At 33.8% G+C, this 27,557-nt stretch overlaps 1 protein-coding gene across 15 annotated transcripts in view; it reads left to right on the top strand.

The window, feature by feature from the left end:
* RAPGEF2 (Rap guanine nucleotide exchange factor 2) overlaps nucleotides 1-27,557 on the top strand; it is a 249,211-nt gene that overhangs the window by 114,012 nt on the left and 107,642 nt on the right. For 8 of the 15 annotated variants that reach the window (XM_086703964.1, XM_025922425.2, XM_086703960.1 and 5 more), the window contains 3 exons: nucleotides 15,690-15,765; nucleotides 17,582-17,749; nucleotides 20,142-20,159. In XM_086703964.1, coding sequence (XP_086560090.1) covers nucleotides 15,690-15,765; nucleotides 17,582-17,749; nucleotides 20,142-20,159 — 262 coding nt within the window. Of the gene's footprint in view, nucleotides 1-3,667; nucleotides 5,500-6,376; nucleotides 6,846-15,689; nucleotides 15,766-15,921; nucleotides 17,256-17,343; nucleotides 17,500-17,581; nucleotides 17,750-20,141; nucleotides 20,160-27,557 lie in introns of those variants that run through there. The other 7 variants (XM_086703962.1, XM_086703958.1, XM_086703968.1 and 4 more) reach the window with 6 other exon arrangements.

Genomic DNA, 27,557 nt, shown 5'->3' with positions numbered 1-27,557 from the left:
TTTATTTTTATAAAATGCTTATTTATTTATTTTTGAGAGAGAGATCATGGATGTGCATGGGAGCGAGAAGGGGGCAGAGAGAGAGAGGGAGACAGAGAATCCCAAGCGGGCTTTGACATGGGGCTCGAATCATGAACTGTGAGATTATGACCTGAGCCCAAATCAAGAGTCGACTGCTTAACTGACTGAGGCACCCAGGCACCCCTAAAAAAAATTTTTTTAATGTTTATTTTTGACAGAGAGAGAGAGAGAGAGAGAGAGCGAGAGCGTGAGCAGGGGAGGGGTAGAGACAGGGGGAAACACAGAATCTGAAGTAGGCTCCAGGTTCCGAGCTGTCAGCACAGAGCCCAACTCAGGGCTTGAACTCACAAACCTCGAGATCATGATCTGAGCTGAAGTCAGACCCTCAACCGACTGAGCCACCCAGGCGCCCCCGCCCCCCTGTTTTTTAATAAGAAGCATACTTTCGCTATTGGGAAGACCAACAGAAAATAAGAGTGTTATTAGTAAGAGAAAGATTGTGATATGAAGCAAATCATACATGGTGAAATTGGAATATTAAAATAAAAACTTCCAGTTAATCATAGTTCAGGGTCCCTTTATTTTATTTAATTATAAGTTAAATTATGTGTATATATATATATATATATATATGCATAAAAGACTACAAAATCGTATATTAAAGAAAATGACTTTATTCTATTTATTTATTTTGTTATCCTAGTTGATTTTTTAACGTACTGAAAATTGTTTAAAAGTACTTCAAGAATTAAGAAATATACTCTCAGCTATTTCATTTTATTTCATGTATTATCTTTATATTAGAATTTAAATGAATGTAATGCGTGCTTAAAAACTACCTTCCATATTTATTACTGATAATAATATTGAACTGTAAGTTCAAAATATTAAAAAAAATTTATTTCCTTTCGTGTTTCTTATCTTGTCACATATCTGTGGCTTTATAGAGGTTATGTGTTTTTTGCAATGAAATATAAGATATAATTTCTAGTATTTCATGTTCATATGTTATAGATCTATATAAACATTAAGTAAGTGTATTTTCTTAGTTATTTGGTTATATGGATTTTTTGAGTTATATTTAAAGGATTATTTTTACTTTGTCTTTTATGGATGTCTTTATGTTTTATAGCTATAAACTGCTTCGTTTATCAGCTTTATTAAGATAATGTTTATTTCTTAATATAAACATCTTCAGATAATTTAAAATATTGAGGCAGTGGTCAAAATCTGTCAAACATTTTCCTCTGGTTTATTTTTGTTATTTTTTGCTTTATTAAGATGAATTTAGAAAACCATCTTAAAGTATTTATACTTTAGTTTTACAAATAGAAAAACTACGAGTATTTCATTTTCATCATTCTTAATCATATATAATACATGATATACCTATGTCTATACCTATATATGTTCTTTATTTATAGATCTATATGTATATATTGCAGAGGTCTGCTGCCATGATAGTTTATATAGTCTAAAGGAATAATTCCTTGTTATTCAGAAATTGAGACCACTTCAGTTTACCCCTTTGTCATCTGATCTTGATTTTTAACTGACATAATTTTGGAAACACAGAATGAAGAGTTAATTGTGAATAGGGTTTTCTAGGTTTTATAATCATTATCCCATTTAAGTTAATTTTTTTTTTTTGGAAGTATGACTGACATCTATTAAGGGAACCTTAAAAAACTGTTATATATAAATTTGTGTATGGAAACCTCCCTCTGGCTAAAGCAGAGGTATTTTTCATTGATTATCTATGTCAGAGTATAAAGTAATTATAGTTCTTCAAAAACAGTAGAGAAGAACTGTCTGATACCTACTACAGCCTGAGAAGTATGAATTTTAATTTTTCTAAGAATGTGCTTGTGGGACAATAAGTAGAAAAGACACTGGATTAGAGTCCTCATGTTTGGCAATAAAGATGGTTAGAAGATAAAATACAAGATTATGAAATGTAACTGACCAAGACAGAGGTTTCTGAAGTGGGCTGGTTAGTAGATTCACCTGGCTGAATGGGTAAAATGGGTAAAATACTGAGACCCAGGCCTAGAGATTTTCCACTACAATCTGTATTGGACCATGCCACTCTCATTTTCAAAGTTTACAAGCAAGTGGTCAGTCAGATGTGAACTGAGAGGCTGAGCTAATGACTATGAGACTGATATGTAGCCACTGAAGTTTTTTTTTTTTTTTTTTAAGTTTATTTAGACAGAGAGAGAGAGACAGAGCATGAGTGGGGGAGGGGAGAGAGAGGGAGACACAGAATCTGAAGCAGGCTCCAGGCTCTGAGCTGTCAGCGCAGAGCCTGATGGCAGGGCTCGAACTCACGGACCACGAATCATGACCTGAGCCGAAGTTGGACGCTCAACCGACTGAGCCACCCAGGCACCCCGATGTGTAGCCACTGAAGTGTTAAGATCAGTAGAATGGGAAGATAGTGGAAGATTGGCAAAGTTGGAACCAAGACAGGAATCCTATCTCAGTAGCCTTGGTGTGTCAAAGCTAAGGGCCTGACTAGTATTTTCAGGGAAATAGAAGATGATGGGTCACATGTCAGTGTAATTTGGAAGGACTAATTGACGAAATTTAGGGACTGAAATTACAGACAAGGGACAAGTTGGAGTAAAAGATGATTCCAATGCTTGGAATTTGCATGTCTGGTAGTGTGATGCCTTTGCCAGCTATAACCAAATCTGGAGGGAATGAAGCTGGTGGAGATCAGAGTTAAATATATTTGGTATTAGGCCTGTTGTGGTACATGGTTTGACAGACAGGGGGAGCCACAGGACGTGTGAGGAGAACCTGGGCATTGAGTCACCTGAAACGCTTTGGAGATGGGGTAGTGTAGGTGTAAAGGTAGGTAAATAGGGAGAATACAGAAACAAAAATGAGATTCTTATAAGGTCAGAAGGCTACAGGGACAGAATTTGACAACTAAGATACTGCTTTGCTGCCCATTTTCATGCAGAATTATCTCATGTCTTGTTTTAAGCAAGCTATGCAACATATTGCCAATTCTCATATTAAATGGTTGTCGGATTTCATAAATTCTATTGAACTTTGTAAATGAGGTAGTTTTAGTCTTTTGCAAAACATAATTTGAAAATGATGGTTTAGGTTCCTTCCAGTTTTCTGGATGTTCTGTCAACATTCATGAACATCTTTTTGTATGGACGTATGTTTTTATTACTTTTTGAATACCTAGGGGTGAAATTGCTGGGTTATATGGTACATGTATGTTTAATTGTATAAACAAGTGCCATGCTGTTATGTATAATAGCTGTAACATTTTGCATTCCCAACAGCTTATGAGAATTCTGGTTGCTTTACCTCTTCCCCAACTCTTGGTATTGTCAGTCTTTTTAAAATCAGCTTGTCCGTGTCCAAAGTTTGTTAGGATTTGATTGGATTTGCACTGAATCTAAAGATCAATCTGGGAAGATTTACTCTCAGTAAGATTGAGCCATCCAACCTGGTATATTTCATAATTTAAATCTTCTATTATTTCCCTTTGCATGGTTAAATACTCTTTTTGTAATTTTTTGTGTATAGGTCATATATGTCTTCATTAAATTTATTCCTAAGTATTTTACTTATTTAAAAAAAAATTTAATGTTTATTTAATTTTGAGAAAGAGAGAGAGAGTGCACGAGCAGGGGAAGGGCAGAGAGGGAGACACAAATTCCGAAGCAGGCTCCAGGCTCTGAGCTGTCAGCACAGAGCCAGACGTGGGGCTTGAACTCATGAACTGGGAGATCATGCCCTGAGCCGAAGTCAGCCGCTTAACCAACTGAGCCACTCAGGCGCCCCTAAGTATTTTATTTTTGATGATAAGTAGTAGGTTTTTACTAGTTCAGTCTATAAGGGAGGATCTGAAACAGGTTAAACAATATTTTCAGAGTTGTCTACTTATTGGTAGAATTAGAATAGTTATAAAACAAGATAAAACAAACTAAATATGGCTTTTGAGAAATGTCCACATTTTATTCAGATGAATTAGATTATTTGACATTTTATTACTTGATGTCTTTCTAAGAAGTTACATATATTTGTGGGCTTATGCTTTTCCTTTCTTGTAAATGTGTTTTTTTTTTAACTTCTAAGAATTTTATGAATGCAGTATTATTTGAGTGACCCCTGAACTATTCGTTTTTAGGTCCTGTCTTTCAAGGACATGCCTCCTATTTCAACTTCATTTCTGGTATATGGCAGATTTGGGGGAGGTTAGTGGCTAGGTTTTGGTGCCATTTATGTAGCCTTTAAAGAATATCAGATGCCTGGTTGCCAATATTTGAGATCTTACTTGATTTTTGAGATCATTTCAGTTTCTTGCTGGTGAGGGGCCAGTTTGAATCATTCATTTGAATTCATCTACCATTTTTCTCATTAACAAGTTACATAGATCTATTTGGTGATTTCTTAATGTAATTGTTCATTTTACCTCTTTAACGAATTTTATGAAAATTAGGTCATTTTTAGATAAGATGTTAGGACTAAGCTTCCTTGTCTCTTCAACTCATACATGATGAGCTTTGCACAGTGAAATGGTGAACATTTCACAAAGGCCTTTTGGATAAGGCATGTCTACATGCTGAAGGGGAAAGCTGTTATGGACCATAACTTTTATACAAACTGATCAGCTGCCATCTGTGTACAAAGCACTGTGATCAGCAGAGACCTGTTTGTGCCTCTGTGTAGACTGATAGCAGCAGATCAATTTAGCTGAGCTGTTCTGTAGCAGTTGGGTCACGAGGACATAGACACTACCAAAGTGTAGTCATCATCACAGCACTGTCCTTTGCTGGTTTAGATTGTGGCAAGAGAGAAAAACTGCTTGCTCTCTTCACCCCAGTACAGCTGAGGTAAGATCCACCTTTTTTCTCTTGAAGGGATAAGCAAGACCAAAAGCAGCCTCTTTCAACTTTTCCCACGTTGTTTTGGTTTAAACGTATGCTAGTTTTTTCCCATGATAATCCCTCAAGCCAGGTATACAATTCAGCATCCCTTTGGTGGAGAGCAATGTGTATAGTACAGCTTAGATAAATTCTAATAACAAAATTGCATTGCTGAGCACATCTAAACATTTGACCTTGGAGACTCATAGGAGAGCAGACATTGCAGATTTCCCTACTTGCCCTTGACTTACAAGAGGGTAGATAATGAATTAATAGAAATTGATAAAAGAGCATCTGTCAGGCAGCCGCTGAGGTCATGAGGCTGGTATGCGGAAACAGTGCCCATACAACATGCGTAACACATAACTGCAGCCAGGAGGGGTGGGTGGGTCATTGAAGCAGGAAATTAGCCTTCAGAAGGAATGTTGGCTTTCTGCACGAGCTACAGCCGCATGGACTCACTGAGAGAAAATACACAGGGAAATGGGGAGTGCTCATTGCCGCAGAGAAAAGAGCTCAGATAGAAGGTGGCAGTGCTATTGCTGTTATTGGTGCTTCAAAGATTTTGAAGACAGTGCAGGTTAGATATTTTGTTCTTAAAGGAATTAAAATGTTAATAGTGTAAATACCAAATGTTTAGTACTTCTCCCATAGTTAAATAGACAACAGGCTACTGAGGAATGAACATAGAGGAGAAAACACAGCTTATGAGGCCTTCGCTTGTAATTTTTTTCTTGTGCTCTCTTTTAAGCAAAGGTTAAATGTTGAGATTCGTGGTGGAGCAACCCACCTCTGTTAATTTGTGCAGGGTGATGATTGTTAGAAAATTTATTTCTAAATGAGCCTTGAAAGAAATTGAGAGACTCGTAAGTGTGTAGTTTTCTCAAATAGTTATTTCTGAAATAGGATCTTGTTAAAGGCCATGCTTTAGAAACAGTAATTTACACACACATGTAACTTATATGTAGTATACTTGGTGTGTATATGCTTTTGTTTTAAATACTTGTAACCTTTTTTTTCCCTTTTGGTTAAACTAATGAGCGAGGACAATATTTTAAAAGCTGAAATGCATTTTTATGGTAATTTTTCAGATCATGTTCCTTTTATACTTATATCAAAATTTACTCTTGTTATTCTACTGATTGAGAATGGCATAGATGGCATCAGCAGTTACTTGTTAGATTTTTTCCCCTCTAAAGTTAATTGCTATCCTTCTATTTAAAGGCAGTGTCATATGAATACACGCACACACACACACACACACATATATAACATATATATATGACACACACACACATATATGTGTGTATATATATGTATACACACACACACATATATATACATATATATATATATATATATATATATATATATATATATATATATATATATATTTTTGGTGAGCCCTAAATAAGTAGATTGATTTTGATTTAGGAGCATCAGTTCAGTCATTTTATTTAGATTCTTAAGGAGAAAAGTGACATTTAGTAACTACTTACCATTGTCCAGAAATAAGGTATGAAAAATTGGTGTTTTTAAAGTATTACATTTTAAATCATTTTATAAATTGGGAATGCCCACCAGCATAATCTCAGTTTGATTGCTCTGTATTCCCTCACTGGGTATAGCCTGACATGAACAAGTTTACATTCCAATACTGAGGAATTGCATTCCACTGGGCAGTTCTGACGTACAACAAGAATGTGGAGGCCCATACAAAGGGCAAGTTTGGGGACACTGATAGAAGAAGCTTCTGTGTTCAGCAACTGCCTTTCGTGGAAACTTACACTGGTGTAAAGTACCCTTGACTCAACTTGGGTGGGGAAAATGTGGTCACAGAAGGTTAGGACAGGACAGCCGTACCAGAGAAAGATCCTGCAGTACCCTGCCTGGGGTATCATTACCAAAGGTATTTATGAAAACTAGGTAAGACTTTGTATTTTCAAACATTTGTGCTTTCTTATTGTGGGTCTTGAACTTGAAAGACAGTTTATCAAGCTATTAAAATTGTGTCTATTTTACGTTATGTAGAAGACTAACTGATTTTAGTAATTTTTGTCTGAATATTTTTAGTACTGTAAAGTCATTGCATTTTGCACCTGTAAGAAGTATTGAAGTTAGCTTACTTCAATTTTACAACAATTTGTAATTCTTCATTTTAAATTTTTTCTGTACAAAAACTTAATGAGGATGAAAATCTGGATTGTTAAATGGTTTTTGGAACAACCATCCCTAAATTAGTTGTACTTAGGGAATATGAGCATTTAGGAATAACCTTGTTATGCTGTAAGTGGTCTTTATAGCAATCATTTGTGTGAATTTAACATTTTTTTTTTGTAGCTCAGAGAACCAATATGTCGACCAAAAGTAAACCTGCGTTACTTTTAGTTGTCTTTTATAGTTGTTTAATGTAAGATTATAAGGACATTCTGAAATTACATTGAGGTTAATAGTTGAAAGCCAAACTATACAGTGTATTTATACAGAACAGTTTTAGAAGGATTTAAAATAGGCTCTAGTAATTAACTTTTCTTACAATGTAGAACGAGAAAACTGTCAGCATTCTTAAACCACATACAGCACACTTCTTCATATCTCCCTATTTCTTTCTTTCTGACTTTATAGCCTCTTGTGAAAGGCTGGTTGGTATCTAGTATAGAAAGGGCGAACAAGTTTTTAAATATTCAGGCCCAGTCTCATTGATAACTGTTACCTACATCTTTCTTGCTTTTGAAAATTATTATACATATGTATTTGTATTCATGTGTTTATATAGAAAGACTGAAATTATTAAAAGAGAGGAATTATTTTTTTTAATAATTTTAATTCAAGGTTTAAAAATAAGCAATGTCACTTTAAAAATTAAGAAGTTTAAACTTCAAAAATATCATTGTTTATCATGGCATGTGGTATTATGAGTGCCGTTTCAAAGAAGCAGATGTTCTACTAGTTGAAGTTCTGGCAGCAACTGCCTGGAGAAGCTTGGTTTTTATAGATTTGACATTCAGATCTTGGCCTATTCCAGGGTAACCCTGAAGCTCTTGATGGTCATTTGTAATTTTGCTGAATTTGAATTGCCTTCTGAATTACAAAAGCTGATTTGTCTTTTTCATGCAACTAGGCAGTGAGTGAGCCTAGCCAATCTCTGAGAATCTATCTTGTAATCAACTTCTGCTCTCCACTTGTCATTGGTTTTATGCTTTATGGGTAAATATGGTACAGTATAGCAATATTCCTTAGGAGGTCTGGGAGTTTTTCCTCATAAATGGCAAGCCTACCAAGACTAGAGTTTATGTTATTGAATGTGGAAGAGGGCTATAGCAGAAAGCAAGAGAAAGGGCAAGGTCAGTGAAGTATGACAGAATCCTGTATTATGGAATCTGATTGTGATTTCAGGCATCTCATTTAACCTTCCCTTAGATAGGTTGGCTTAGTTTCTTCAATTGTGAAATAAAAATGGAACTAGAGAGGCAGTTCTTACGGGGTGAGTAGGAATGCATTGGTCACATGTATTATCACCTGAGGGCTCTATATAAAATACAAATGTTTGAGGACCTTTGAATGTAGTACCTTGGATTATGGCTGAAGAAAAAAATGCCTAGAAACCCTGTACTATAGGATTTTCTAAGTTTTGTTTTTTTGTTTTTGTTTTTTTAATCTCTGAAATTCTACAAATCTATTTTGGTTTTGATGTACCATTGTAGGAAGCAAATATGACAGTCTTTTTATTAAACTCATGGTACTCACTCTTCTGTCTGTATTCACAACTTCCCTGTGACTCATCTTTTGCAGAAGATACATAAATTCTTACATGCACACTATATAAGAACAGGGGCTTATATTTAGTGAGTGTTTTATAAGCTCTGTATTGATCACAAAGTTTATTTTGATTCTGCTGTATGGGTCCAGTGAGTATTTGGAAGAGGAATAGGAAGCCGAATTGTGGAGATGGGGCTGGGGTGGCAGTACCTTCAAATTTATGGCTAGCAGTAAAATAAAAATAGGGTTAATGCTGGATGAAAAAAGAATGTAGGTAGTACAACTGACTCTTCAGAAATATTTCAGTGACACTTATTTGCCTTCTCCCCATTTCTTCCTAGTTCCACTTTTACCCACAACTTCTCTCACTTCATTGCTAATTAATGTAGAAAAGAGGTCAGTTCCAGGCCTGTCATTGGTATAATTCGGTCATCAAAGTTAACTCTTTCTTTGTCTCTAAGATTTGCTATTACGTGATCAAAGTGGTATCTCTACATTTTCTTATTCAAATCCCAAATTTTTGCCAAGAAACCCAACCTTTTTATCCTTACATAAAATATGCCATTTGTTTGTTTGTTTGTTTATTTATTTATAATCTCTACATCCAACATGGGGCTTGAACTCACAACCCCAAGATCAAGAGTTAGATGCTCCTCTGAGCCAGCGAGGCACCCCAGCTATTTTAACTATTTAAGGTGTATGACTCAATGGCATTAATTAAAATCATACTTGTGCAACTGTCACCACTACCTGTTTCCAAAATTTATGTTCCATAGCTCTGAACAGAACCTCTGTAACCATTAAGCATTCCTACAACCCCCAATAATCTATAGTCCACTTTCTGTCCTTATGAATTTTCCTGTTTTATATATTTCATATAAGTAGAATCTTACAGTATATGTCATTTTGTGACTGGTTTGTTGCACTTAGCATGATACTTTCAAGGCTTATGCAGGCTGCAGCATGTATCACAACTTCAGTCCTTTTAATGGCTGAATAATATTTCATCGCATGTGTTTATCACGTTTTGTTTACATATGTTTAATATGTTGATGAACATTTGTGTTGTTTATACCTTTTGGCTATTGTGAATAATGCTTTAGTGAACTTGAATGTCCACATATCTGTTTGAGTCCTTTTTTTCAGTACTTTTGAGTGTTTATCTAGGAGTGGAATTGCTGGGTCATATGGTAATTCTCTGTTTAGCTTTTTGAGGAAGCACCAAACTGTTCCACAGGGACTGCACCACTTTATACTCCTACCAGAAAAAATATAAGAGGGGCGCCTGGGTGGCGCAGTCGGTTAAGCGTCCGACTTCAGCCAGGTCATGATCTTGCGGTCCGTGAGTTCGAGCCCCGCGTCAGGCTCTGGGCTGATGGCTCGGAGCCTGGAGCCTGTTTCCGATTCTGTGTCTCCCTCTCTCTCTGCCCCTCCCCCGTTCATGCTCTGTCTCTCTCTGTCCCAAAAATAAATAAAAACGTTGAAAAAAAAATTAAAAAAAAAAATAAAAAAAAGAAAAAATATAAGAGTTCCAAGTTCTCTGAATCCTCTTTAAAACTTGCTATTTTTTAAAAAGTTATAACCATATTAGTATCTCATTCACATCTGTCATCAGGTGTGAATTGGTATCTCATTGTGGTTTTGATTTGCTTTTCTTTAATGATTCAGAATGTTGATCAGCTTTTCATGTGTTTATTGGCCATGTGTATACCTTCTTGGAAAAATGTCTAGTCAGGTACTTTGCTCATTTTTTAATTAGGCAAATTTAATTTTTTAATTTGTCTTTGTTGCTGAGTTGTAGAGGTTCTTTATATATTCTGTATATTAAACACTTCTCAAATGTATTGTTGCAAATACTTCCTCCCATTCTGTAGATTGTCTTTTCAGCTTCTTGATAATGTCCTTTGATGCACACAAGTTTTTAATTTTCCTTTTGCTGCTTGTGCTTTTAGTGTCATATTTAAGAATCCATTGCCAAACCATAAAACAGACTCTAAACTATAGAGAACAAACTCCTGGTTGCTAGAGGAGAGGTGGGCAGGGGGATGTGTTAAATAGGTGATGGGTATTTAGGAGGGTTGTGATGAGCACTGTATGTATGTTTAAGTGATGAATCACTAAATCCTACACCTGAAATTACTACTACACTGTATGTTAACTGACTGGAATTTAAATAAAAAACTTGGAAGTAAAAAAAAAAAAAAAAAATCCATTGCCAGATCCAATGTCATGAAGATTTATCCCAGTTTTTTTTTTTTTTTTTCCCTAAGAGTTTTGTGGTGTGGGCTTTTTAAATTTAGGTCAGTGATCCATTTTCAGTTAATTTTTATATGTGGTGAGAGGTATGGGTTCAACTTCTTTTTTTCTGTGTGGAAATACAGTTGTCCCAGCACATTTGTTGAAGGGACTGTTCTTCCCTCATTGACTGAGCTTGGCACCCTTGTCAGTGTCAGTTAGCTATAGATACATGGGTTTATTTCTGGACTCTCAATTTTGTTTCACTGGTTTATTCGTCTGCACTTCAGCCAGTACCACACTATTTTGATAACTATAGCTTTGGTGTAAGTTTTCAAATCAAAAGTGTGAGTCCTCCAACTTTGTTCTTTTTCAAGTCTGTTTTGGCTAAGTAGGACTGTTGCAATTTTATTTGCAAGAATTTGAAGATTGGCTTTTTGGGATTTTGATAGGGATTGCATTGAATCTATAGATCACTTTGTGTAGTCTCTTATAAGACTTAATAATTAATAATAAAAAAAGAATGCATTTGATAGGACTAATTGTCCATTTCTGCAGTGGTACCAAGAAGCATTTGGAGCAGAATACAGTCACATAGCTTTGAAATAATCCTTACCGATTTATGACTTTTCTTTCTTTCTTTCTTTCTTCCCTCCCTTCCCTTCCCCTCTCCTTCACTCTTTCTTTTAAATTTCTTACTTTTCTTGAAACCCTTAAGGATTATAGGTATATTTTTTAAGTTGCCCATGTTCTTATTTAATTTGTATCATTTATAAATTTTCTTAAATCATAATTTTAGAAACATTTAAGTTTCCAACTTTCAGCTGCTATTAGTAAGACTGAAGAAGTGTTTAAATTTGTGCCTCTGATCTTACAAAAAGTCCTTTGGAATTCCTTAATTTTTTTGTTGGGAACTTTTCAGTTCTGTGTTTTTCCCCTTAGAAGCTTTGCTAGGAGAATGCTATATCATTTTACATGGTTTGCTATAAGAGTAGGTATAGTAATTTCCATTTTTAGAAATTACTTCCTAGTGTATTCATCATTTTGAGGTTTTTGTGTACTATTTGTCATTTATTATGTTAGTACTTACTGTGCTAATGCTTTAAAGATGTCTAGATTTCATGTATGTCTTTTAACTAAAACATGAGAATCCCTTGTTGTTTAATGTCATATTAAATGGTGTATGCATTTGATCTGTTTTCACAAAGGATATTTCATTGTATAGAGTGGATCCTCTGATTACTGCTTTCTTGCACTCACATAAAACTAAAAGATGAAATGTCTTGTACTTTATTCTTACTGACTTTGTTTTGTGCTTTACTGTCTAAATATCTATGTCATTTGCATGCCTGCAGATTTCTCTCCATTTCTTTCCACTAAATTTTAAAGAACTGATCTCAATATCATCTAGGGTGGAGCTTATATGTTGCTATCTGGTGTCCTTTTTTAGCTCTATACTTATGTTTCAGAACTAAGTTTCTATTTATTTATTTATTTATTCATTCATTCATTCATTCATTCATTTCTGAGAGACAGAGATAAGCGTGAGTGGGGGAGGGGCAGAGAGAGAGGGAGACACAGAATCCGAAGCAGGTTCCAGGATGTGAGCTGTCAACACAGAGCCTGTTGCGGGGCCTGAACCCACAAACCGCGAGACTGCGAGATCATGACCTGAGCTGAAGTCGTACGCTTAACCGACTGAGCCACCCAGGCGCCTCTATTTTTATTTTTTTTAATGTGTATTTATTTTTGAGAGAAAGAGTGAGTGAAAGAGTGTGTGAATAGAGGAAGGGCAGAGAGAGAGAGATGGAGACACAGAATCTGAAGCAGGGTCTAGACTCTGAGCTGTCAGCACAGAGCTCAATGTGGGGCTCTATCCCACAAACCACGAGATCATGACCTGAGCCGAAGTCAGCCGTTCAACTGACTGAGCCACCCAGGCACCCCCAGAACTGGGTTTTTAAAACAGTGTGTAGAACACGGTCCAAGATTTTTTAAAAACTTAGTAAATAGTGATATTTATTTACTTTTGTTTACATATTTATTGTTTCAAAGTATCACAGAGGAAAAGCGAATGTATCTTGTGGACTTAATTTCTAGCTAGCATTTTTCAGTACTTTGTTCATCCTAACTTACAGCTTCTGGTCTGTAAGCAAAGAGTAAGTCATCTTTGCATTAGAGACAAGAGGTCTAGTTATTAGGCCTAGTATGTGCATTCATGACCTACTATTTGGCTCTTTTGAGGCTATTGTACTTCTAGGTTGTTGGCTGGGTTTGAAATCATAGATTGTTGGATGAATGAAATAATATATTCTCCTTTGCTAGAATGTGTTCTGTGTGCATTTGCCTTTTCTGCTGAGTGTATTCTGCTGAGTGTATTCAAGGAATTACCTGAGGGCGAGTGTTATTTTTCCTGCAGTTCACGTATTTGTGATGGTCAGTAGAACTTGAGTCTTCTGTGGCTGCAAAGGGAGTTTCATCAGATTCTGGTGTATCTCTTTTACCAAAAGACTCTTATGGAGATATTTTTGAATAGCACATTTTAGGGGATGCAAACTTTTCATCTCCAAAGTAATAGTGTTTGTGCAAATGAATATGTGATTGTTGTCCTACCATAAAATTCTGTTGAGCTAATGACTACTTTGTACAAGGATTTACACCTTTAATTCTGAAGTAGGGAGAGTTGTTTGTACAGAATTAGGCATAAAATAGTGACTACCATATTGTTTGTGTAAACATTACCCCTTTTGTTGCTGAAATTTGTAAGCAATTCTAACAGGTTTTTATTTTTATTGAGTATTATATACACGTTGCATGCATTCTAAACTTTTTTTTTTTTTACTATTTGAAATTTTAAAACAGGAAAATCATTCAATCATTATGTTTCTAAAACATTATTATTATGTTGTCCAGTGCTATAATTTAATAAAATAGAATAAAAATTAGAGTTACAATAGAGAACAAACTGACAGTTACCAGAGGGGGGGGTGGGTTGGGGGATGGAGGAAATGGATGATAGGGACCAAGGAGGGCACTTGTGATGAGTGCTGGGTGATATATGGAAGCAGTGAATCACTATATTGTATATCCGAAACTAATATGACACTGTATGTTAACTAGCTGGAATTTAAATAAAAACCTAAAAAAAAGAGTTACGTAGTTGTGAGTTTCTTTAGATTTTAATGTTATTTTATTTAGAAATACACCTTAAACATATAATATATATTTTTACCTAGTCATGTAACAGGATTAATTGGGTGAAGATGGCATAAAACCTGCTACATATTTTACTAACATGTTGATAATTTTTTCATTTGTAGTGTATTATTAAATTATAAAGTTCATTGTAAAAAAATTAAACTGCAATCAGGTAGTTCAGAAACCAGAAAGAAATTTTTGTGTGTACTGAAGATTTTATGTCATTTTAGTGGTATTTAATTGTAAACTAAGGTAAGAATATTTAAATATTTAGGTCATTTTAATTGCACGAGAAGTAATGTTCTGGATGGGTTTATTATATTTTCTTGCTAGTTTTTCCACTTTAAAAAAAGCACTCTAATATGAATGTCTGTGTATGTGTGCATGAATGTACATGTGAATATTTAAATAATTTTTTCATATATATGCCACATATAGTTCTGTTTTTGATTTTTTATGAAACAGGATTAGTTGCTTGATAAAAAAGTTCTTTGGAAGAATTTTTTTTTTCTCAAAGATAAGCTATTAAAAATGTTTATTAAAAATGTCGATTGGAGGGAGGGGAGAATTTTGTAGTAGTAAATGGGTAGGAGTAGATGGTATATTAGAACAAGTCAGGACTACCTAGCTTCACCAGGATTTTCTCCTCATGGTTCTAGTGTGAATATAGCTATGGCAGAATCACCTGCTGCAATGTTAAGGTGGGAGTTGTCACAGTAGGGCAAAAGTGCTATATCTGAGTTCTCTAGTGAAAAGTTTTCAGGAGAAATGGGCTTGTAATATGCACATCCACTTGAATTAAGGAAAAAATCTTAAGTTGAATACCTTGTCCTTACACTTATTTCGAATAAGTTGATTTGAAAATGTAGAAAAATTTAATATAGTTTTTAGGTAAAAGAAATGCTTAACTAAGTCAATTAAATTACAGAAGAAAATTTATATGCATTTTATACTTTGTATATTTTTATAGTTTGCCATTGATTCAGTTCCCATTAGAATGTTAGAATATTCTAAATTTTCACCTAGCTGGGAATAACTTGAAACAGCCTAACATACAGACATCTGGGTGGCTCAGTTGGTTAATTGTCCCACTCTTGGTTTCAGCTCAGGTCAGGATCCCACAGTTTGTGGGTTCAAGCCCCATGTTGGGCTCTGCACTGCCGCTGTTGGTGGAGAGCCTACTTGGGATTCTCTGTCTCCTCTCCCTGCCCCTCCCTGGCTCACGTACACACGATCTCTCTCTCTCTCTCTCTCTCTCTCTCTCTCTCTCTCTCTCTCAAAATAAATAAATGAACTTAAAAAAAAAGTAAAACAAGCTAATATAAAACACATTCATATGGTTTTCTGTTACTTACATTATTAATCTGGAAACATGATATTGGAATTTTTCAGAAAAATATATGTCTGAAATTTAAGAATTTGAATGGTTCCTGTTATTCTGTATAAATAATGGCAAAAGAGTTTCCCTTTCTCAGTGGTTGTTTTTGTTTTTATTATTTTATTTTATTTTTATTTATTTGGAGAGTTGGCCTAAATTTTCAATTTATATTTCATAAATCTTTTTTTTTTTCTTCTTAGTTTTGGCAAGCGTTCTGCAGGAAGCTTTAGGCGTGGCTGTGAATGCATTGTTTTAGAGCCTTCTGAAATGATTGTGGTAAGAATACTTCTGTGAAGACTTTTTTTCCCTAAAAAAATTATAAAAATAAAAACACTTTTGCACAGTACTTATAATCATGTATTATAGATTTTATAACTTTAGATATATTTATTCCATAATTTTTATTATGAATCTGAGTTCATAGTCATAATATTGTAATTATTTATAAGATTCAATGAAATGAAAAAGATAGAAGACTCAAAAGGGGCAAGTACCTAAATGTTTTGTGCTTGAACTTTTGTTAAATCAATCTGTGATAATGCCATTTTACTTAAATTTGGGAATGATCTTTGAATTACAGGATTTTAGCTCTCTATTAATTGGAATGAGTAAGATACTTCAAATGAATCATAGTAATATGTATTCAGGCAACAGTTAGGATAAAAGGAAACCAATTCCTGTTTTTTATACATGTCTTGCAGTCTATATGTATATATTTTAAACTTTATTTTTTGAGAGAGAGTGCATGAGCAGAAGAGAGGGGTGGAGAGAGACAGAGAGAGAGAGAGAGAGAGAGAGAAAGAATCTTAAGGAGGCTCCACCCCTGTGTGGAGTCTGATGTGGGGCTTGATCTCACGATGGTGCGATCATGACCTGAGCCAAAATCAAGAGTCAGATACTTAACCAACTGAGCCATCCAGGTATCCTGGTCAATATATTTTTTAAATCCTGCAATTCAGTTAAAAAGAGAAATAAAGACCTCAACAGAGCGTTTAACCAGCGTACTAGTCCCCCAGTTTTCTGGCCTAATATAGAAGATGATGGAAGCTTTTTATTCACATTTAATAAAGTATTTGGTAGAAGGCCGTAAGTCTATTTTCAGAGAAGATTTGGGATTTTCCCCTATGATGTAGGAGAGGAATTCATCAGAATGAAAACTTCCTTGTCCAAGGGAGTGAAAATCTTTGGTAAAATTTCACAAAATTTACTCTTAAGTAAGAAAGTAACATGGTGGTAAGTAAAGATTTAGGATTAGAAAATGTGGGTAGTTACATAGGACTTTCCAGCAACAGGTCTTGGAAAGCATTTTAGGTATTTCCTAGAGATTTTGGCCTCTGTAAGTGCTATTTTGTGTTTCTCTGTGGGACTTTTGATATTTAAAATCCTATACTTGCCGATATTATACAAACTACTGGGTTTGCTAGTGGGAGAATAGTCTTAGAATCGTGCTATGCCTTGATTGTGAGCAATCACATTTTCATTATATAAGTATGAGGAGGATTGACCTAAAGTAACTTTTATTCTGGTTGGTCCATTCATCAGTTTCTAAAATGTTGAAAATGAGGAATTTTTTTTTTTAAATAACACTATTTATAAAAAAAAGAAACTGAATTCACAGATTGAAAGTAGGAAGAGAAACCCTAGTAACCTACCAAAGCCGTTCTGCTAGCAGTCCAGCTTGAGTCATTTGGGATTTGGGGGTTTTTACAGATTTACTCATATACACCAGAGTTAAGACAATGGGGCCGTTGCTTTCATAATGCGAGGTAATGTATCCTGTGAGTTCTTTCACTAATAAATCACTACAAAGATTACTGAAAATATCCTTCCCTTTAAACTGCAGGAAATTCAAGAGTTACTCATATTGCCCTAAGTGGAACTGAAAATGCTTCTTCATAAAAGAAAAGTTACTCAAAACCAATTAGTTCCAGAGAAGTTCAAAAACGCTTAGTCTGTAAAGATAGTTTGTCTACAAATGTCTTTGCAAAATGAATGAATATGGACTTATCTGTAAGTTTTATTCTGTGTCTAATCTTAATATGGAATGTTGTATTTGAGGAAATAAATTTTTGTTTTGTTTTTTTTTTTTCAGGTGGACTATATGGATGAAAATGAAGAGTATTTTCAGCGTCAAGCTTCTCATCGACAATCTCGAAGGAGATTTAGAAAAATCAACCAGAAAGGTGAAAGACAAACAATTATTGACACTGTGGATCCTTATCCTGTGGGCAAACCACCTTTGCCTCGAGGCTATCATACGGTAAGTTATTAAAGTATAATATTTTTATTTATCTTTAGTTTTTTTGTTTGGAATTTTGTGAAAAGACATTTGCATTTTCTACTTTAGAGGAATAATTCCTTTCTGTGATATACCTATCCAAAGTGTAGGTTTTGCTAGGAACACATAGAGTATGAAGAGTTTTAAGGAGCATTGAAATAAGAAATCAAAAGATATTGGCTAGTTAGCTTTTTTACTTATTAAAACGTTCTCTGAGGTTAGCTTTGTGATCAGCTATACAGTTGTAACTGGAATATTTTAAGTTCTTACCTTCATCTAAAATTTTACCCCCGCTCCCAGCCCCAATAACTGGTATCAGACTTATTTTTTTTAAAGGTAGATATATAAAAATTAAATGTTATTTTCATAGCTTTGCACACCACTGTGAGAATATTTCCTGAGATTTATTTGTTTTTAATATGATGAAGTGAAAGCATAATTTGAAGGGATGCTTTTAAAAATCCCAATGTAAAGATGGTCTCAAGTACTTCTGATAGTTTCAAAGATCATTTTAAATGCTGCAGCCCACTTGATCGTCATTTATTTCATAATTATTTGAGAAGCTATTTTTATGTTTGAGGAAACCAAGGCACAGATAATGAGTGATTGTGTAAGACCCCAGTATGTTCAGTTTTAAAACTTTATGTTTCTTATTCCTTTCTTTCTGCTTAACTACTCTATGCTTCTTTCCCCGATGGCCAATCCAAAATAGTTGAGAAGATATTTTAGGATTTCTATTTTCAAAAAGAAAGTAACATGAGTTCTTACATATGTCATAATAAAGTCAAAAATGGTTTGTCTGTAGATATAATAACATTACATGGTAGTCATTATATGTGAAATTTTAAAATAAAAATGTAACATAAAAATAGATAATTGACAACTGTTTTGCATTTCTCATTTGTTTTGTTTACTTGCACTTTTTTTCTTTTTGCAAATAAGTATAAGTACAAAATACATGGGAAAATAAATATAGACTTAAAATTATATACTTAATTTTTAGTAACTTTTAGTGATAGGATATACTTTATACCTGCACTTCATATGTTTTATTTCTGAGAGCTCTTTGTGTGTGGATTTTTAAGCAGTTTTGACCACCAGCTACCCGCCTACTCCTCTCACTACCCATGCACTATTTTAATTTAACATGAATTTTATAGTTGAATCATTTCATTGAGCTCATGTGGAAAGGGTAGCTTTTTGCACATCATAAAGAGAGCTTTGTTTGTCCTTTGGAGAGATTTGGTGTTAAAAAAAAAAACCCATGAAAGGTTTTTTTGTTACCATTGTCTGTAAAAGAAGGTAGTATTTTTAGTGTTGATACAGGATCATGGAAGAAGGAAATTTGGATTAAAAATAGTTGTACATATTAATAGTTCCATATATTATAATATTTTAGTCTAGTACTAATATTGTTAATATTCTTTCTGCTTTGGAATTATTTTTCCAAATGAGATTCCATACTAAGATAGTGGGAGTGTGAATTACTTAAAATCTATTGTTAATGCTGATTGGTTTAATTTTATAGTCCTATTTTCACACTTGAGTTGGGGGGATCATTTTATAACTGCTATTCTCTTTTATTTCCGTGTATTCCCCCTTTATGGAATACTTCACTCAATTTCCCTGCACGACTTCCCTTTTTTGATCTGTTGTATAAAAATGTGTGGGGCTTTTTATTATTACACGATTACTTTTTTTTTTAATTTAATGGTTTTAAAAAAATACCGTACCTGGTCAACAGATACTTTTATGAGGGCAAAGTCAGTACTATGACGAAAGTTTAACTTGATTACTAATGGATCATGTGCTAGCTTACTAATTTGTGATATGTTGGTATTAATTTTACTAAATGAGTTCAGATTGGCAACAACATGGTCATAATGGAAAATATTGGATACTTATTTTGTGTGCAAGTTGTGTTTTAATTATATTTATATAATATTTATATTTTCATCTCAATACTTGATTTTAACCTATGAAAACAACAAAATCTTGTTTGTATATATGGTGCCACAGGATAAAAAGAATGAAATGAAAGTTATTATTCTTCATTAGCCATAAGTCATATTTACTTATTCTTAACAGAAATATTTCTTTTTGAAAGAATCCTAGTATTGTGGGACTGTGGGTGAAAAGTTTCTTTAGAAGATGCATGATCATACTTCACAGGTGATTTTAAATGATTTCAAATGCATTTCCAGTTGCATGGCTAAAAAACATGGAGAACATTATACATATAGCCGATTCTGTATGGTCATACTTAACCTATATTTAACATTATCTTCGTTTTGGCAGATGTACTATAGCATGTCTGATAATGTTCATCTTTTCCTTTCCTCCTTTATGGCACTCATTTCATTTTGGCTCAAAGGAATGCACTAAATCTCAGGTATTGTAATTTGTGTGTGGTCTCCTAATACTAACCCAAGTTTTTTGTGAGTTTGCATTGTAACTAATGAGTTTATAACATTGATGTGTTTGGCTTGGTCTTGTTCTTTTGTATTTTGCCCCGATTTAGTAAAATCTCTTAAAACGAAAGTGTCGCTGGTTTAGGTGATGGTACAGGCTGCTTTATTTGTGCACATGTAGGGATGAACTGTCCACCTTGTCCATCTTAGGTCCACTTAAGTGCCACCTAATTACTTTTAAGAATGAGTGGAAACAGTGTTCTTAACTAACATGATTTGCAAGGAAAGAAATGAAGAGAGAAAGACAGGTATGGGAACTCCATTAGCAACTTACCTTTATATTTTAAGTGATGTAGGTGGAAACTTTAAATCTCAGGAATCCCAATGTAAGAGTGTTGTGGGAGACCACTGGTAAAATTTTGGTCAAACAGAATAAAGGCTTAGTCAAAAAGGAAATGAGAATTTAAAATGGCTTGTGTTTTCTTATTTGCACTTTATATTTAACCAGATTTCATGCTTTATTTCATTCTATATTTTAATCAAGAGGCCTATATTAATATCTTTGCTCATTTCTTTCATGCCGGCACATGACTAATTTATGATTGTTAGTGTTACTGTTTTGAAATTGTGGGTCAGATTGGGGGTTATCAGAGAATTTGGAGTCAAGGAAGAAAAACTGATTTACCTCTGGACACTAATTGGTTAAGGAACTAGTAAAATTTTACAATTGTGTTTTCTTACTGCACAGGAAAAAGATCATGAATAATTTAATTCACATTAGAAGAAGTCTACTGTCAATATAATATCTTTGGCGATTACAGTAACCTTGCTTGAAGGCATGAAATATTTGTATAGGTTTTCAAATTAAAATGAGGCAGTAACTTTATGTTCTGTGCAAGAGAATACATATTAAAATGCCACAGGTGTCATGACTGCTATATGGTACTTTAGAAACACTGCTAAATTTTAAATGATATGGTAAATCTTAAACATTTTCATTGTTTTTAAATTTAATAAAATTTTGATCTAATTATATAAATTTTTTAAATTGTGCCAGCATTTTGAGCTTTTGTCTGGCAAAAGTATACTTTAAAATCTAGAACTTTAATATTTCAAAAGATGCATCAGTATATAATTAATCTTTCTCTTTTTTAATATGAAAAATTACTGTTTAGTCTAATTCCCATTTAGAACTAAGAATCGAATTTAAAATGTACGCTGAGTTACGATCTATAACTGATGTATACTCTTTAAAGTTAGATGTGTTGTAATGGTTTAAAACAGATTGTAATAATTTCCTTCAGAAACATGAGTACACAAGTAGTCCATATAGGGTGTTTTCAAGACATTTTTTCAAGGCAGGTGTGTGAGGTTTGCAGAGAGAATAAGCATTTTAAAATTCAGTGAGAAGGGAATATTGGAGATGGCTTTCATTAGAATTTTCTTACATTTCGATGAGTTGAGGTTGAGGCTGTATTTAAGATTGCCAGAAAACAGGATGTGGTATGAATTTTCAGTCTTAGAATGGATAAAATAATAGGCAGGGAGTAGATAAGGTTCTTGGCAGAGGCTAGAAGATTTAGGGTCAGCCTCTTTAGAGACTTTGGTCAAGTTTGTTTTGTCTTTCGGTTCAGAACACAGTAGAGGAAAAAAGCTTTGTTTATTTTACCCATAATTACAGGCCCTGCCTGTCTACATTTACAGGTAATTGATTCTAAGAGTTTGTGATTTATTTATTCGAGAAGATATTTAAGGGGAGGACTTAACTTACCTGACTGGCGTGTTGGGGAGACTGGTACATGCCTGTTCTGCCCTCTGTTTCTTTTATCTTAATGAAAAGAGAGCTATGCCGCCTTCTTAGTTTAGAAAGATTAAAAATTGTACAGAGAGAGTAGACTGAAGATTGAAGAAAACTTGTCCTCTCTACACCATGGCGGTTACGTCTAGCAACAGACATTTCAGCCTCGGATGGCTGAAAGAACTAAGATGCTCTCTGTGCTTTGCAGTTCTGATTGACTTTCCACTCCCACTCCTACTTACCCCAAAAAGAATGGGTCTGTTTTCTACAAATTTGAAATGGGAGGATAACATAAAACATATTCATAAAGTTTCAATCAATGCAAAATTTTTGAAACAATGGAAACCTGTTGATCATATAAAAAGATACCTCCCCACACATTTTACTAGTAGTCCTTGTCTACAATATGAATATACACTTCAGAGCACTGTTTAGTAATTATGTAGTAAATTTTTCAGTAGATTACGCTTAGTTTAAGATTCTTGGTCAGATGTATAAAGGTAATAAAAAATACTGCATAAAATTATTAAGTTAATATAAATTGAATACCATGTAACATTACAACATAATGGGAATAATTTTTTTGTTAATATAGTATCTATAAAATGGCACCAGTTGTAATAAGATTGATTCATGCATGAGGCTTATGGAAATGAGTCCCCTTTTTTTATAAAGTTATTCTTTATAACAATATAAGACAATTTCTATTTCTTATAATGGTTATGTAATCATTCCTAGGTTATATCTTCTATATCTCTGAAGTAGGTTTTTTTTTTAAGAGATAGATTTAAGTTAGTATCATTTTCAATTAAGGACTTCTTGGTAAGTTTGGTTAGTTTCAAAAATGGTTAGATATTGAAACAAATGAAAAATTACAGTGTTTGCGTGATTATGCACACTTACGTGACAATAGTGTTTTTGACATGGGCTATTGTTCTTGCATTAGAAATAGTATTTTCACTCATGTTAACGATTTTGCTTTTTCACTTATTTATTTAATTTTTTACTGAGGTCTTTTTAATTTAATCCAACATTTCCTACTTAATAGTAAGAGAATATATCTTCACTAATATATCAGTGACTTGTAGATTTACTAAATTTCCTAGAATATTAAGGTCTTAGGATTTTAACTTATAACAATCAGTTCACATCATATTATACCTGACTATAATTTATTCATATGACATTTAAAAAATCTACGCTTATATACAAAATATTCAAATATGGGGGAAATTTCTTAATTATTTCAACATTTTCATTCTTTAAATTCATTAGGCATTTCTTTGCTATAGCCTTTGTATTCAATAATATCATCAGTGCCTTTCTGTGAATTATAATAGGATGGAGTTTCAGAAAATGTGTATATTTTCTTTCTTGTATCATAGAGAGGAAAGCTCAGTATTTTCATTTACATATTTTTATTAATTTAATGAATATTTATTGTGTGCCCACCTTGTTTCAGGTTTGTGCCAGTCTCTAGGACTATATACGTCTACAGGACAGACATATTTTGCTTCTTTTTAGTTTCATAGGTAATATAGACAAATAAGTGGGCAACTAAAATACAGAGAATTCTTAGTACTGTGGAGGTACATAGACAGGGCACTTTGAAGAATCAGGCATGTTTTTTTGAAAAGCCTTAATATCTTGGCTCAAAGGAAAATATTCTTTAATCCAGGAAAGCCCAATAGAAATGTGAAAGCTGAATTGGTAAAGAATGGAAAAGAGAGGGGTAGGGAGAGTGTTAGACAGTAGTGATATGTGTGTGTGCGCGCAAGCGCACAAACCTCTACAGATTGCTAGATCTTGGTTATTGTATGCATGTATGATGATTTATATTTGCATCAGAGTTTTAAAGTGTCAAAAATATTCTTTGCTTTTTGAACCTATTATCAGCAGGCTTACTGATTCCTCTTCACCTAGATCATGTTGCATTTTAAGATCCTGCAGAAAGCTCCCTGTGGAAAGGTCTTTGAACAATAGGTGGACGTAACAATTCTGTGCCATATGTGCTGCAATTTCTAACAAAATGCAGTGTGTTAAAACTGCTGCAGTGGTCTCAGTTTCCTTGCTTTGGGGGGACTATTTCCCTTTCTTGCAGTTACAATCAGGTATTTATGTTCATTTAATTTATACAGATTGGGAAATTATACTATAGAGTGTGTATAGAAATGGAAATGTAAATCAGGAAATAGTTTAAAACAAGAAATGATTTCTCTTGTGCTATTAACAGCATGCATTGCAAATTCATGCAAGGCAGTTGAGAATAGTGTGCAGTGTGCTGTTTACCCAAGTTTCAGCTTCTGTTAGAGGATGTCTATTTTTATATATTACATCATCTCTGCTGCAGAACTCCCGTGTCCACTGGGATTTACTGTTCTTTCATTCCATTTTGAAAGAAAGCTTGTGTTGATGTCATAATTGGACCCATCTTTTGGTTGCACTTGGAAATTGAAAGTAATAAGGGTGTTGTGCAGCAAATCATGCAATATTTCAAGCAATTTATTTGTCAGATCATTGCTACTTTGTCCTGCCTCTAATTGTGAACACTGGTGGCTTTCTGTACTTGTATATGTTTTAAATATACTTGGCTAAAATTTAGCTTTTAGTCTCAACTGCAAAGATCCTGTTCATCTTAGACTGTTTCATTTCTTATGTGCTTTTTTTTTTTTTCATGAGATTTTGTAGTGCTACATGCTGATTTGAAAAATGTCTCTTTTCTTTGGAGAAATCTACTTTGATATTCAGACCTATTTCCTACCTGTGCTGAATTGATCTTTTTACAATTAAGTTATCAGTAAGTTGTCTGTTTCACTGTTTGAAATATCAGGTGACTAGAAATGTTCTCTTTTGATTTTGAATCCAGTGTTAAAACATTATTAACTTGAAATGCCTTTCTATTGGCCAGAAGATATTGTTGACCTCTGGAAGAGGTTTGTATTCAGTGTATAGATGTAAGGTTGAAGTCCCTTGTGAAAGGAAATATTTAAACTAATTATATTAAATGATTTAAAATGCCTACTATGTTATACATATTTATGTATGTAAAATCTCCCCCTATTCTCTCAAAAATTTAGTAATCCAGATCTCAATAGTAAACCATTTTTCCCTTTGCTAAAAAAAAGAAAAAAAATTGATTAGGAGCAAACTTACACTTTTAAAAAATAACAGCTTTATTGAGTTATAATTCATACACCATACATTTTACCTGTTTAAAGTACATAATTCAATGTTTTTTCTTTTTTTAAGTAAAAACACATAACATTACATGTATTATTGTAACCATTTTTTTGATATTCTTTTTTTTTTAATATAAAATTTATTGTCAAATTGGTTTCCATACAACACCCAGTGCTCGTCCCAACAGGTGACCTCCTCAGTGCCCATCACCCACTTTCCTCTCCCTCTCCCCCGCAGTCAACCCTCAGATTGTTCTTAGTTTTTATGAGTCTTTTATGGTTTGGCTCCCTCCCTCCCTGTTTTTTTTTTTTTTTTTTTTTTTCCTTCCCCTCCCCCATGGTCTTCTGTTAAGTTTCTCAGGATCCATTTTTAAATGTATAGTTCAGTAATGTTAAGAATATCAATAGTAAACTTTTGACTGACTTGAACATACCCAGTTCACATTGTACTTAGTACCCTTTGTGGTTTAAAATACACACAAGCTGAAAAATAACTAAGAAACTTTGGGAAAAAATAATTATACGATCTATTCGGGGGAAAAAGCTTTATTGAGTAATTGTTTGTATTAGAGCAATTTCTTATGGACTTAGTATGGGATCAAGCAGTCCTTTATTTTTTCTGGTCTTCCTTTCTCTCTTTCAAGTGAAACATAGGTGATAGTTGTATGTAATACGGAATTTGGAATTGCTAGCGTAGTGAAGAAATGATGTGACAGTCGAGTGAGGCAGCCTGAAATATGAATTACTTCTTGGGATAACTGATTGGCAGGCTAATTCAGAAGAGACAATTTTGAGGATGAAAAAGAAAATATTCAAATTGTCTTGATTTTTACTTAGATTGAGGATAATGATGATAATTGGTCGCTTGTGGTTTTGGTACAATCCAGACGGCATTTGCAAATGTTTGAAAATAAAGTTAAAATCTCAAAATAAGGGGCATCTGGGTGGCTCAGTTGGTTGAGCAGCCGATTTTGGCTCAGGTCATGATCTTACGGTTCACGAGTTCGAGTCCCACATCGGGCTCTGTGCTGACAGCTCAGAGCCTGGAGTCTGCTTTGGATTCTGTGTCTCCCCTCCTCTCTGCCCCTCCCCTGCTCACACTCTGTCTCTCTCACTCTCTCTCAAAAATAAATAAACATGAAAGAAAATTTTTAAAAACTCTAAGTAACATTTTCCTTTCACTAATTATTATCATACTTCTACTTTCTATCCATTTCTTTATATAATTTTTAAACCAAACCTTTAACAAACTGAATCATTAGAAATTTTGGAATACTCAGGAAAGTTTTTAGAAAAAAAAAGATCGTTTTGCTATTTGTTAATTTGTAAAATAAGCATATCTCCAACTAATTAAGATGTAGAGAATACTTCGGCATCACTGATAATCTCAATAATATTGATGCCCTCGACAGTGAGCATTATTGATGAGCACTTGAGAGCTTCAGTCTTTTTGTCTCCTTGGTACGAACATTTTCCTAACTTTAATTAGACTGGAAGATTATGAGCAGCTAACCATTCTTCAAGTGGATTAAGGTCTTAGAAGGTTCAGCTGAAGTGGTATTTCATGTAAACACAGGGTTTTGTCTTAAAAGAATCTATGGATGGTTGGTAACTGTGGAATCTTTAAAAGAGCAAAAGTGCTGATTATTTTCTAATTCATCTTTTAGAGCTGTAGTTGTCAAAGTTTTGTATCTCAGGACTCCTTTACACTCTTAAAACTTTTTGAGAGCTGCAGCAAGCTTTTGTTTATATGAGTTATTCATGTCATTTTTTGTCATATTAGAAGTTGAAACTGAGAAATGTAGAAGTATTTATTAATTTTAAAATAATAAATGTATTATACATTATATGTTTTTTTTTTAGTGAAAAATATATTTTACAAAACAAAACATTTATAAGAAGAGTAGTGTTGTTTTATACTTTTCCAACTATGTTTAATATTTTGCCTGATAGGAGACAGCTGGATTCTCATATCTACTTCTGTTGATATGCTCTTCTGGTTCAAGTACATAAAGTATATGAAGAAAATCTGGTCTCACACAGGTAGTTGGAAAAGGCAGGGGTATTTTAACAGCTTTTTCAAATAATCTAATTGATACAGTTCACCAAAATTTGACACATGGTAGTTTCTTAAAAATTTAGTTGCAATAAAGAATATAAAACTGTGTTGGTGAACTGATTCTCTTTTATTTAAACCCATTGGTCTTACTTACCCATAGATCTTTTTACTTATGTATGATTTTGGTCACTAAATTAGGCTGTCATCCAAATTTTGGCATGTTACACAGTATCAAAAAAAAATCACATTTGTTAATATCACTACCAGTCTCATTTAAGAAGCCTTACTGATGGGGAAGCTGTCAAGCTTAGGGTGTTAGATGTAAATTTTTCAAAAGTTTAAT

Source organism: Puma concolor, chromosome B1 (genome assembly GCF_028749965.1).
Source record: "Puma concolor isolate L17-30 chromosome B1, mPumCon1.1.hap2, whole genome shotgun sequence".
Lineage (NCBI taxonomy): Eukaryota > Metazoa > Chordata > Mammalia > Carnivora > Felidae > Puma > Puma concolor.
The sequence above is the reverse complement of the archived record's forward strand: the minus strand, read 5'-3'. Positions and strand labels throughout refer to the sequence as shown.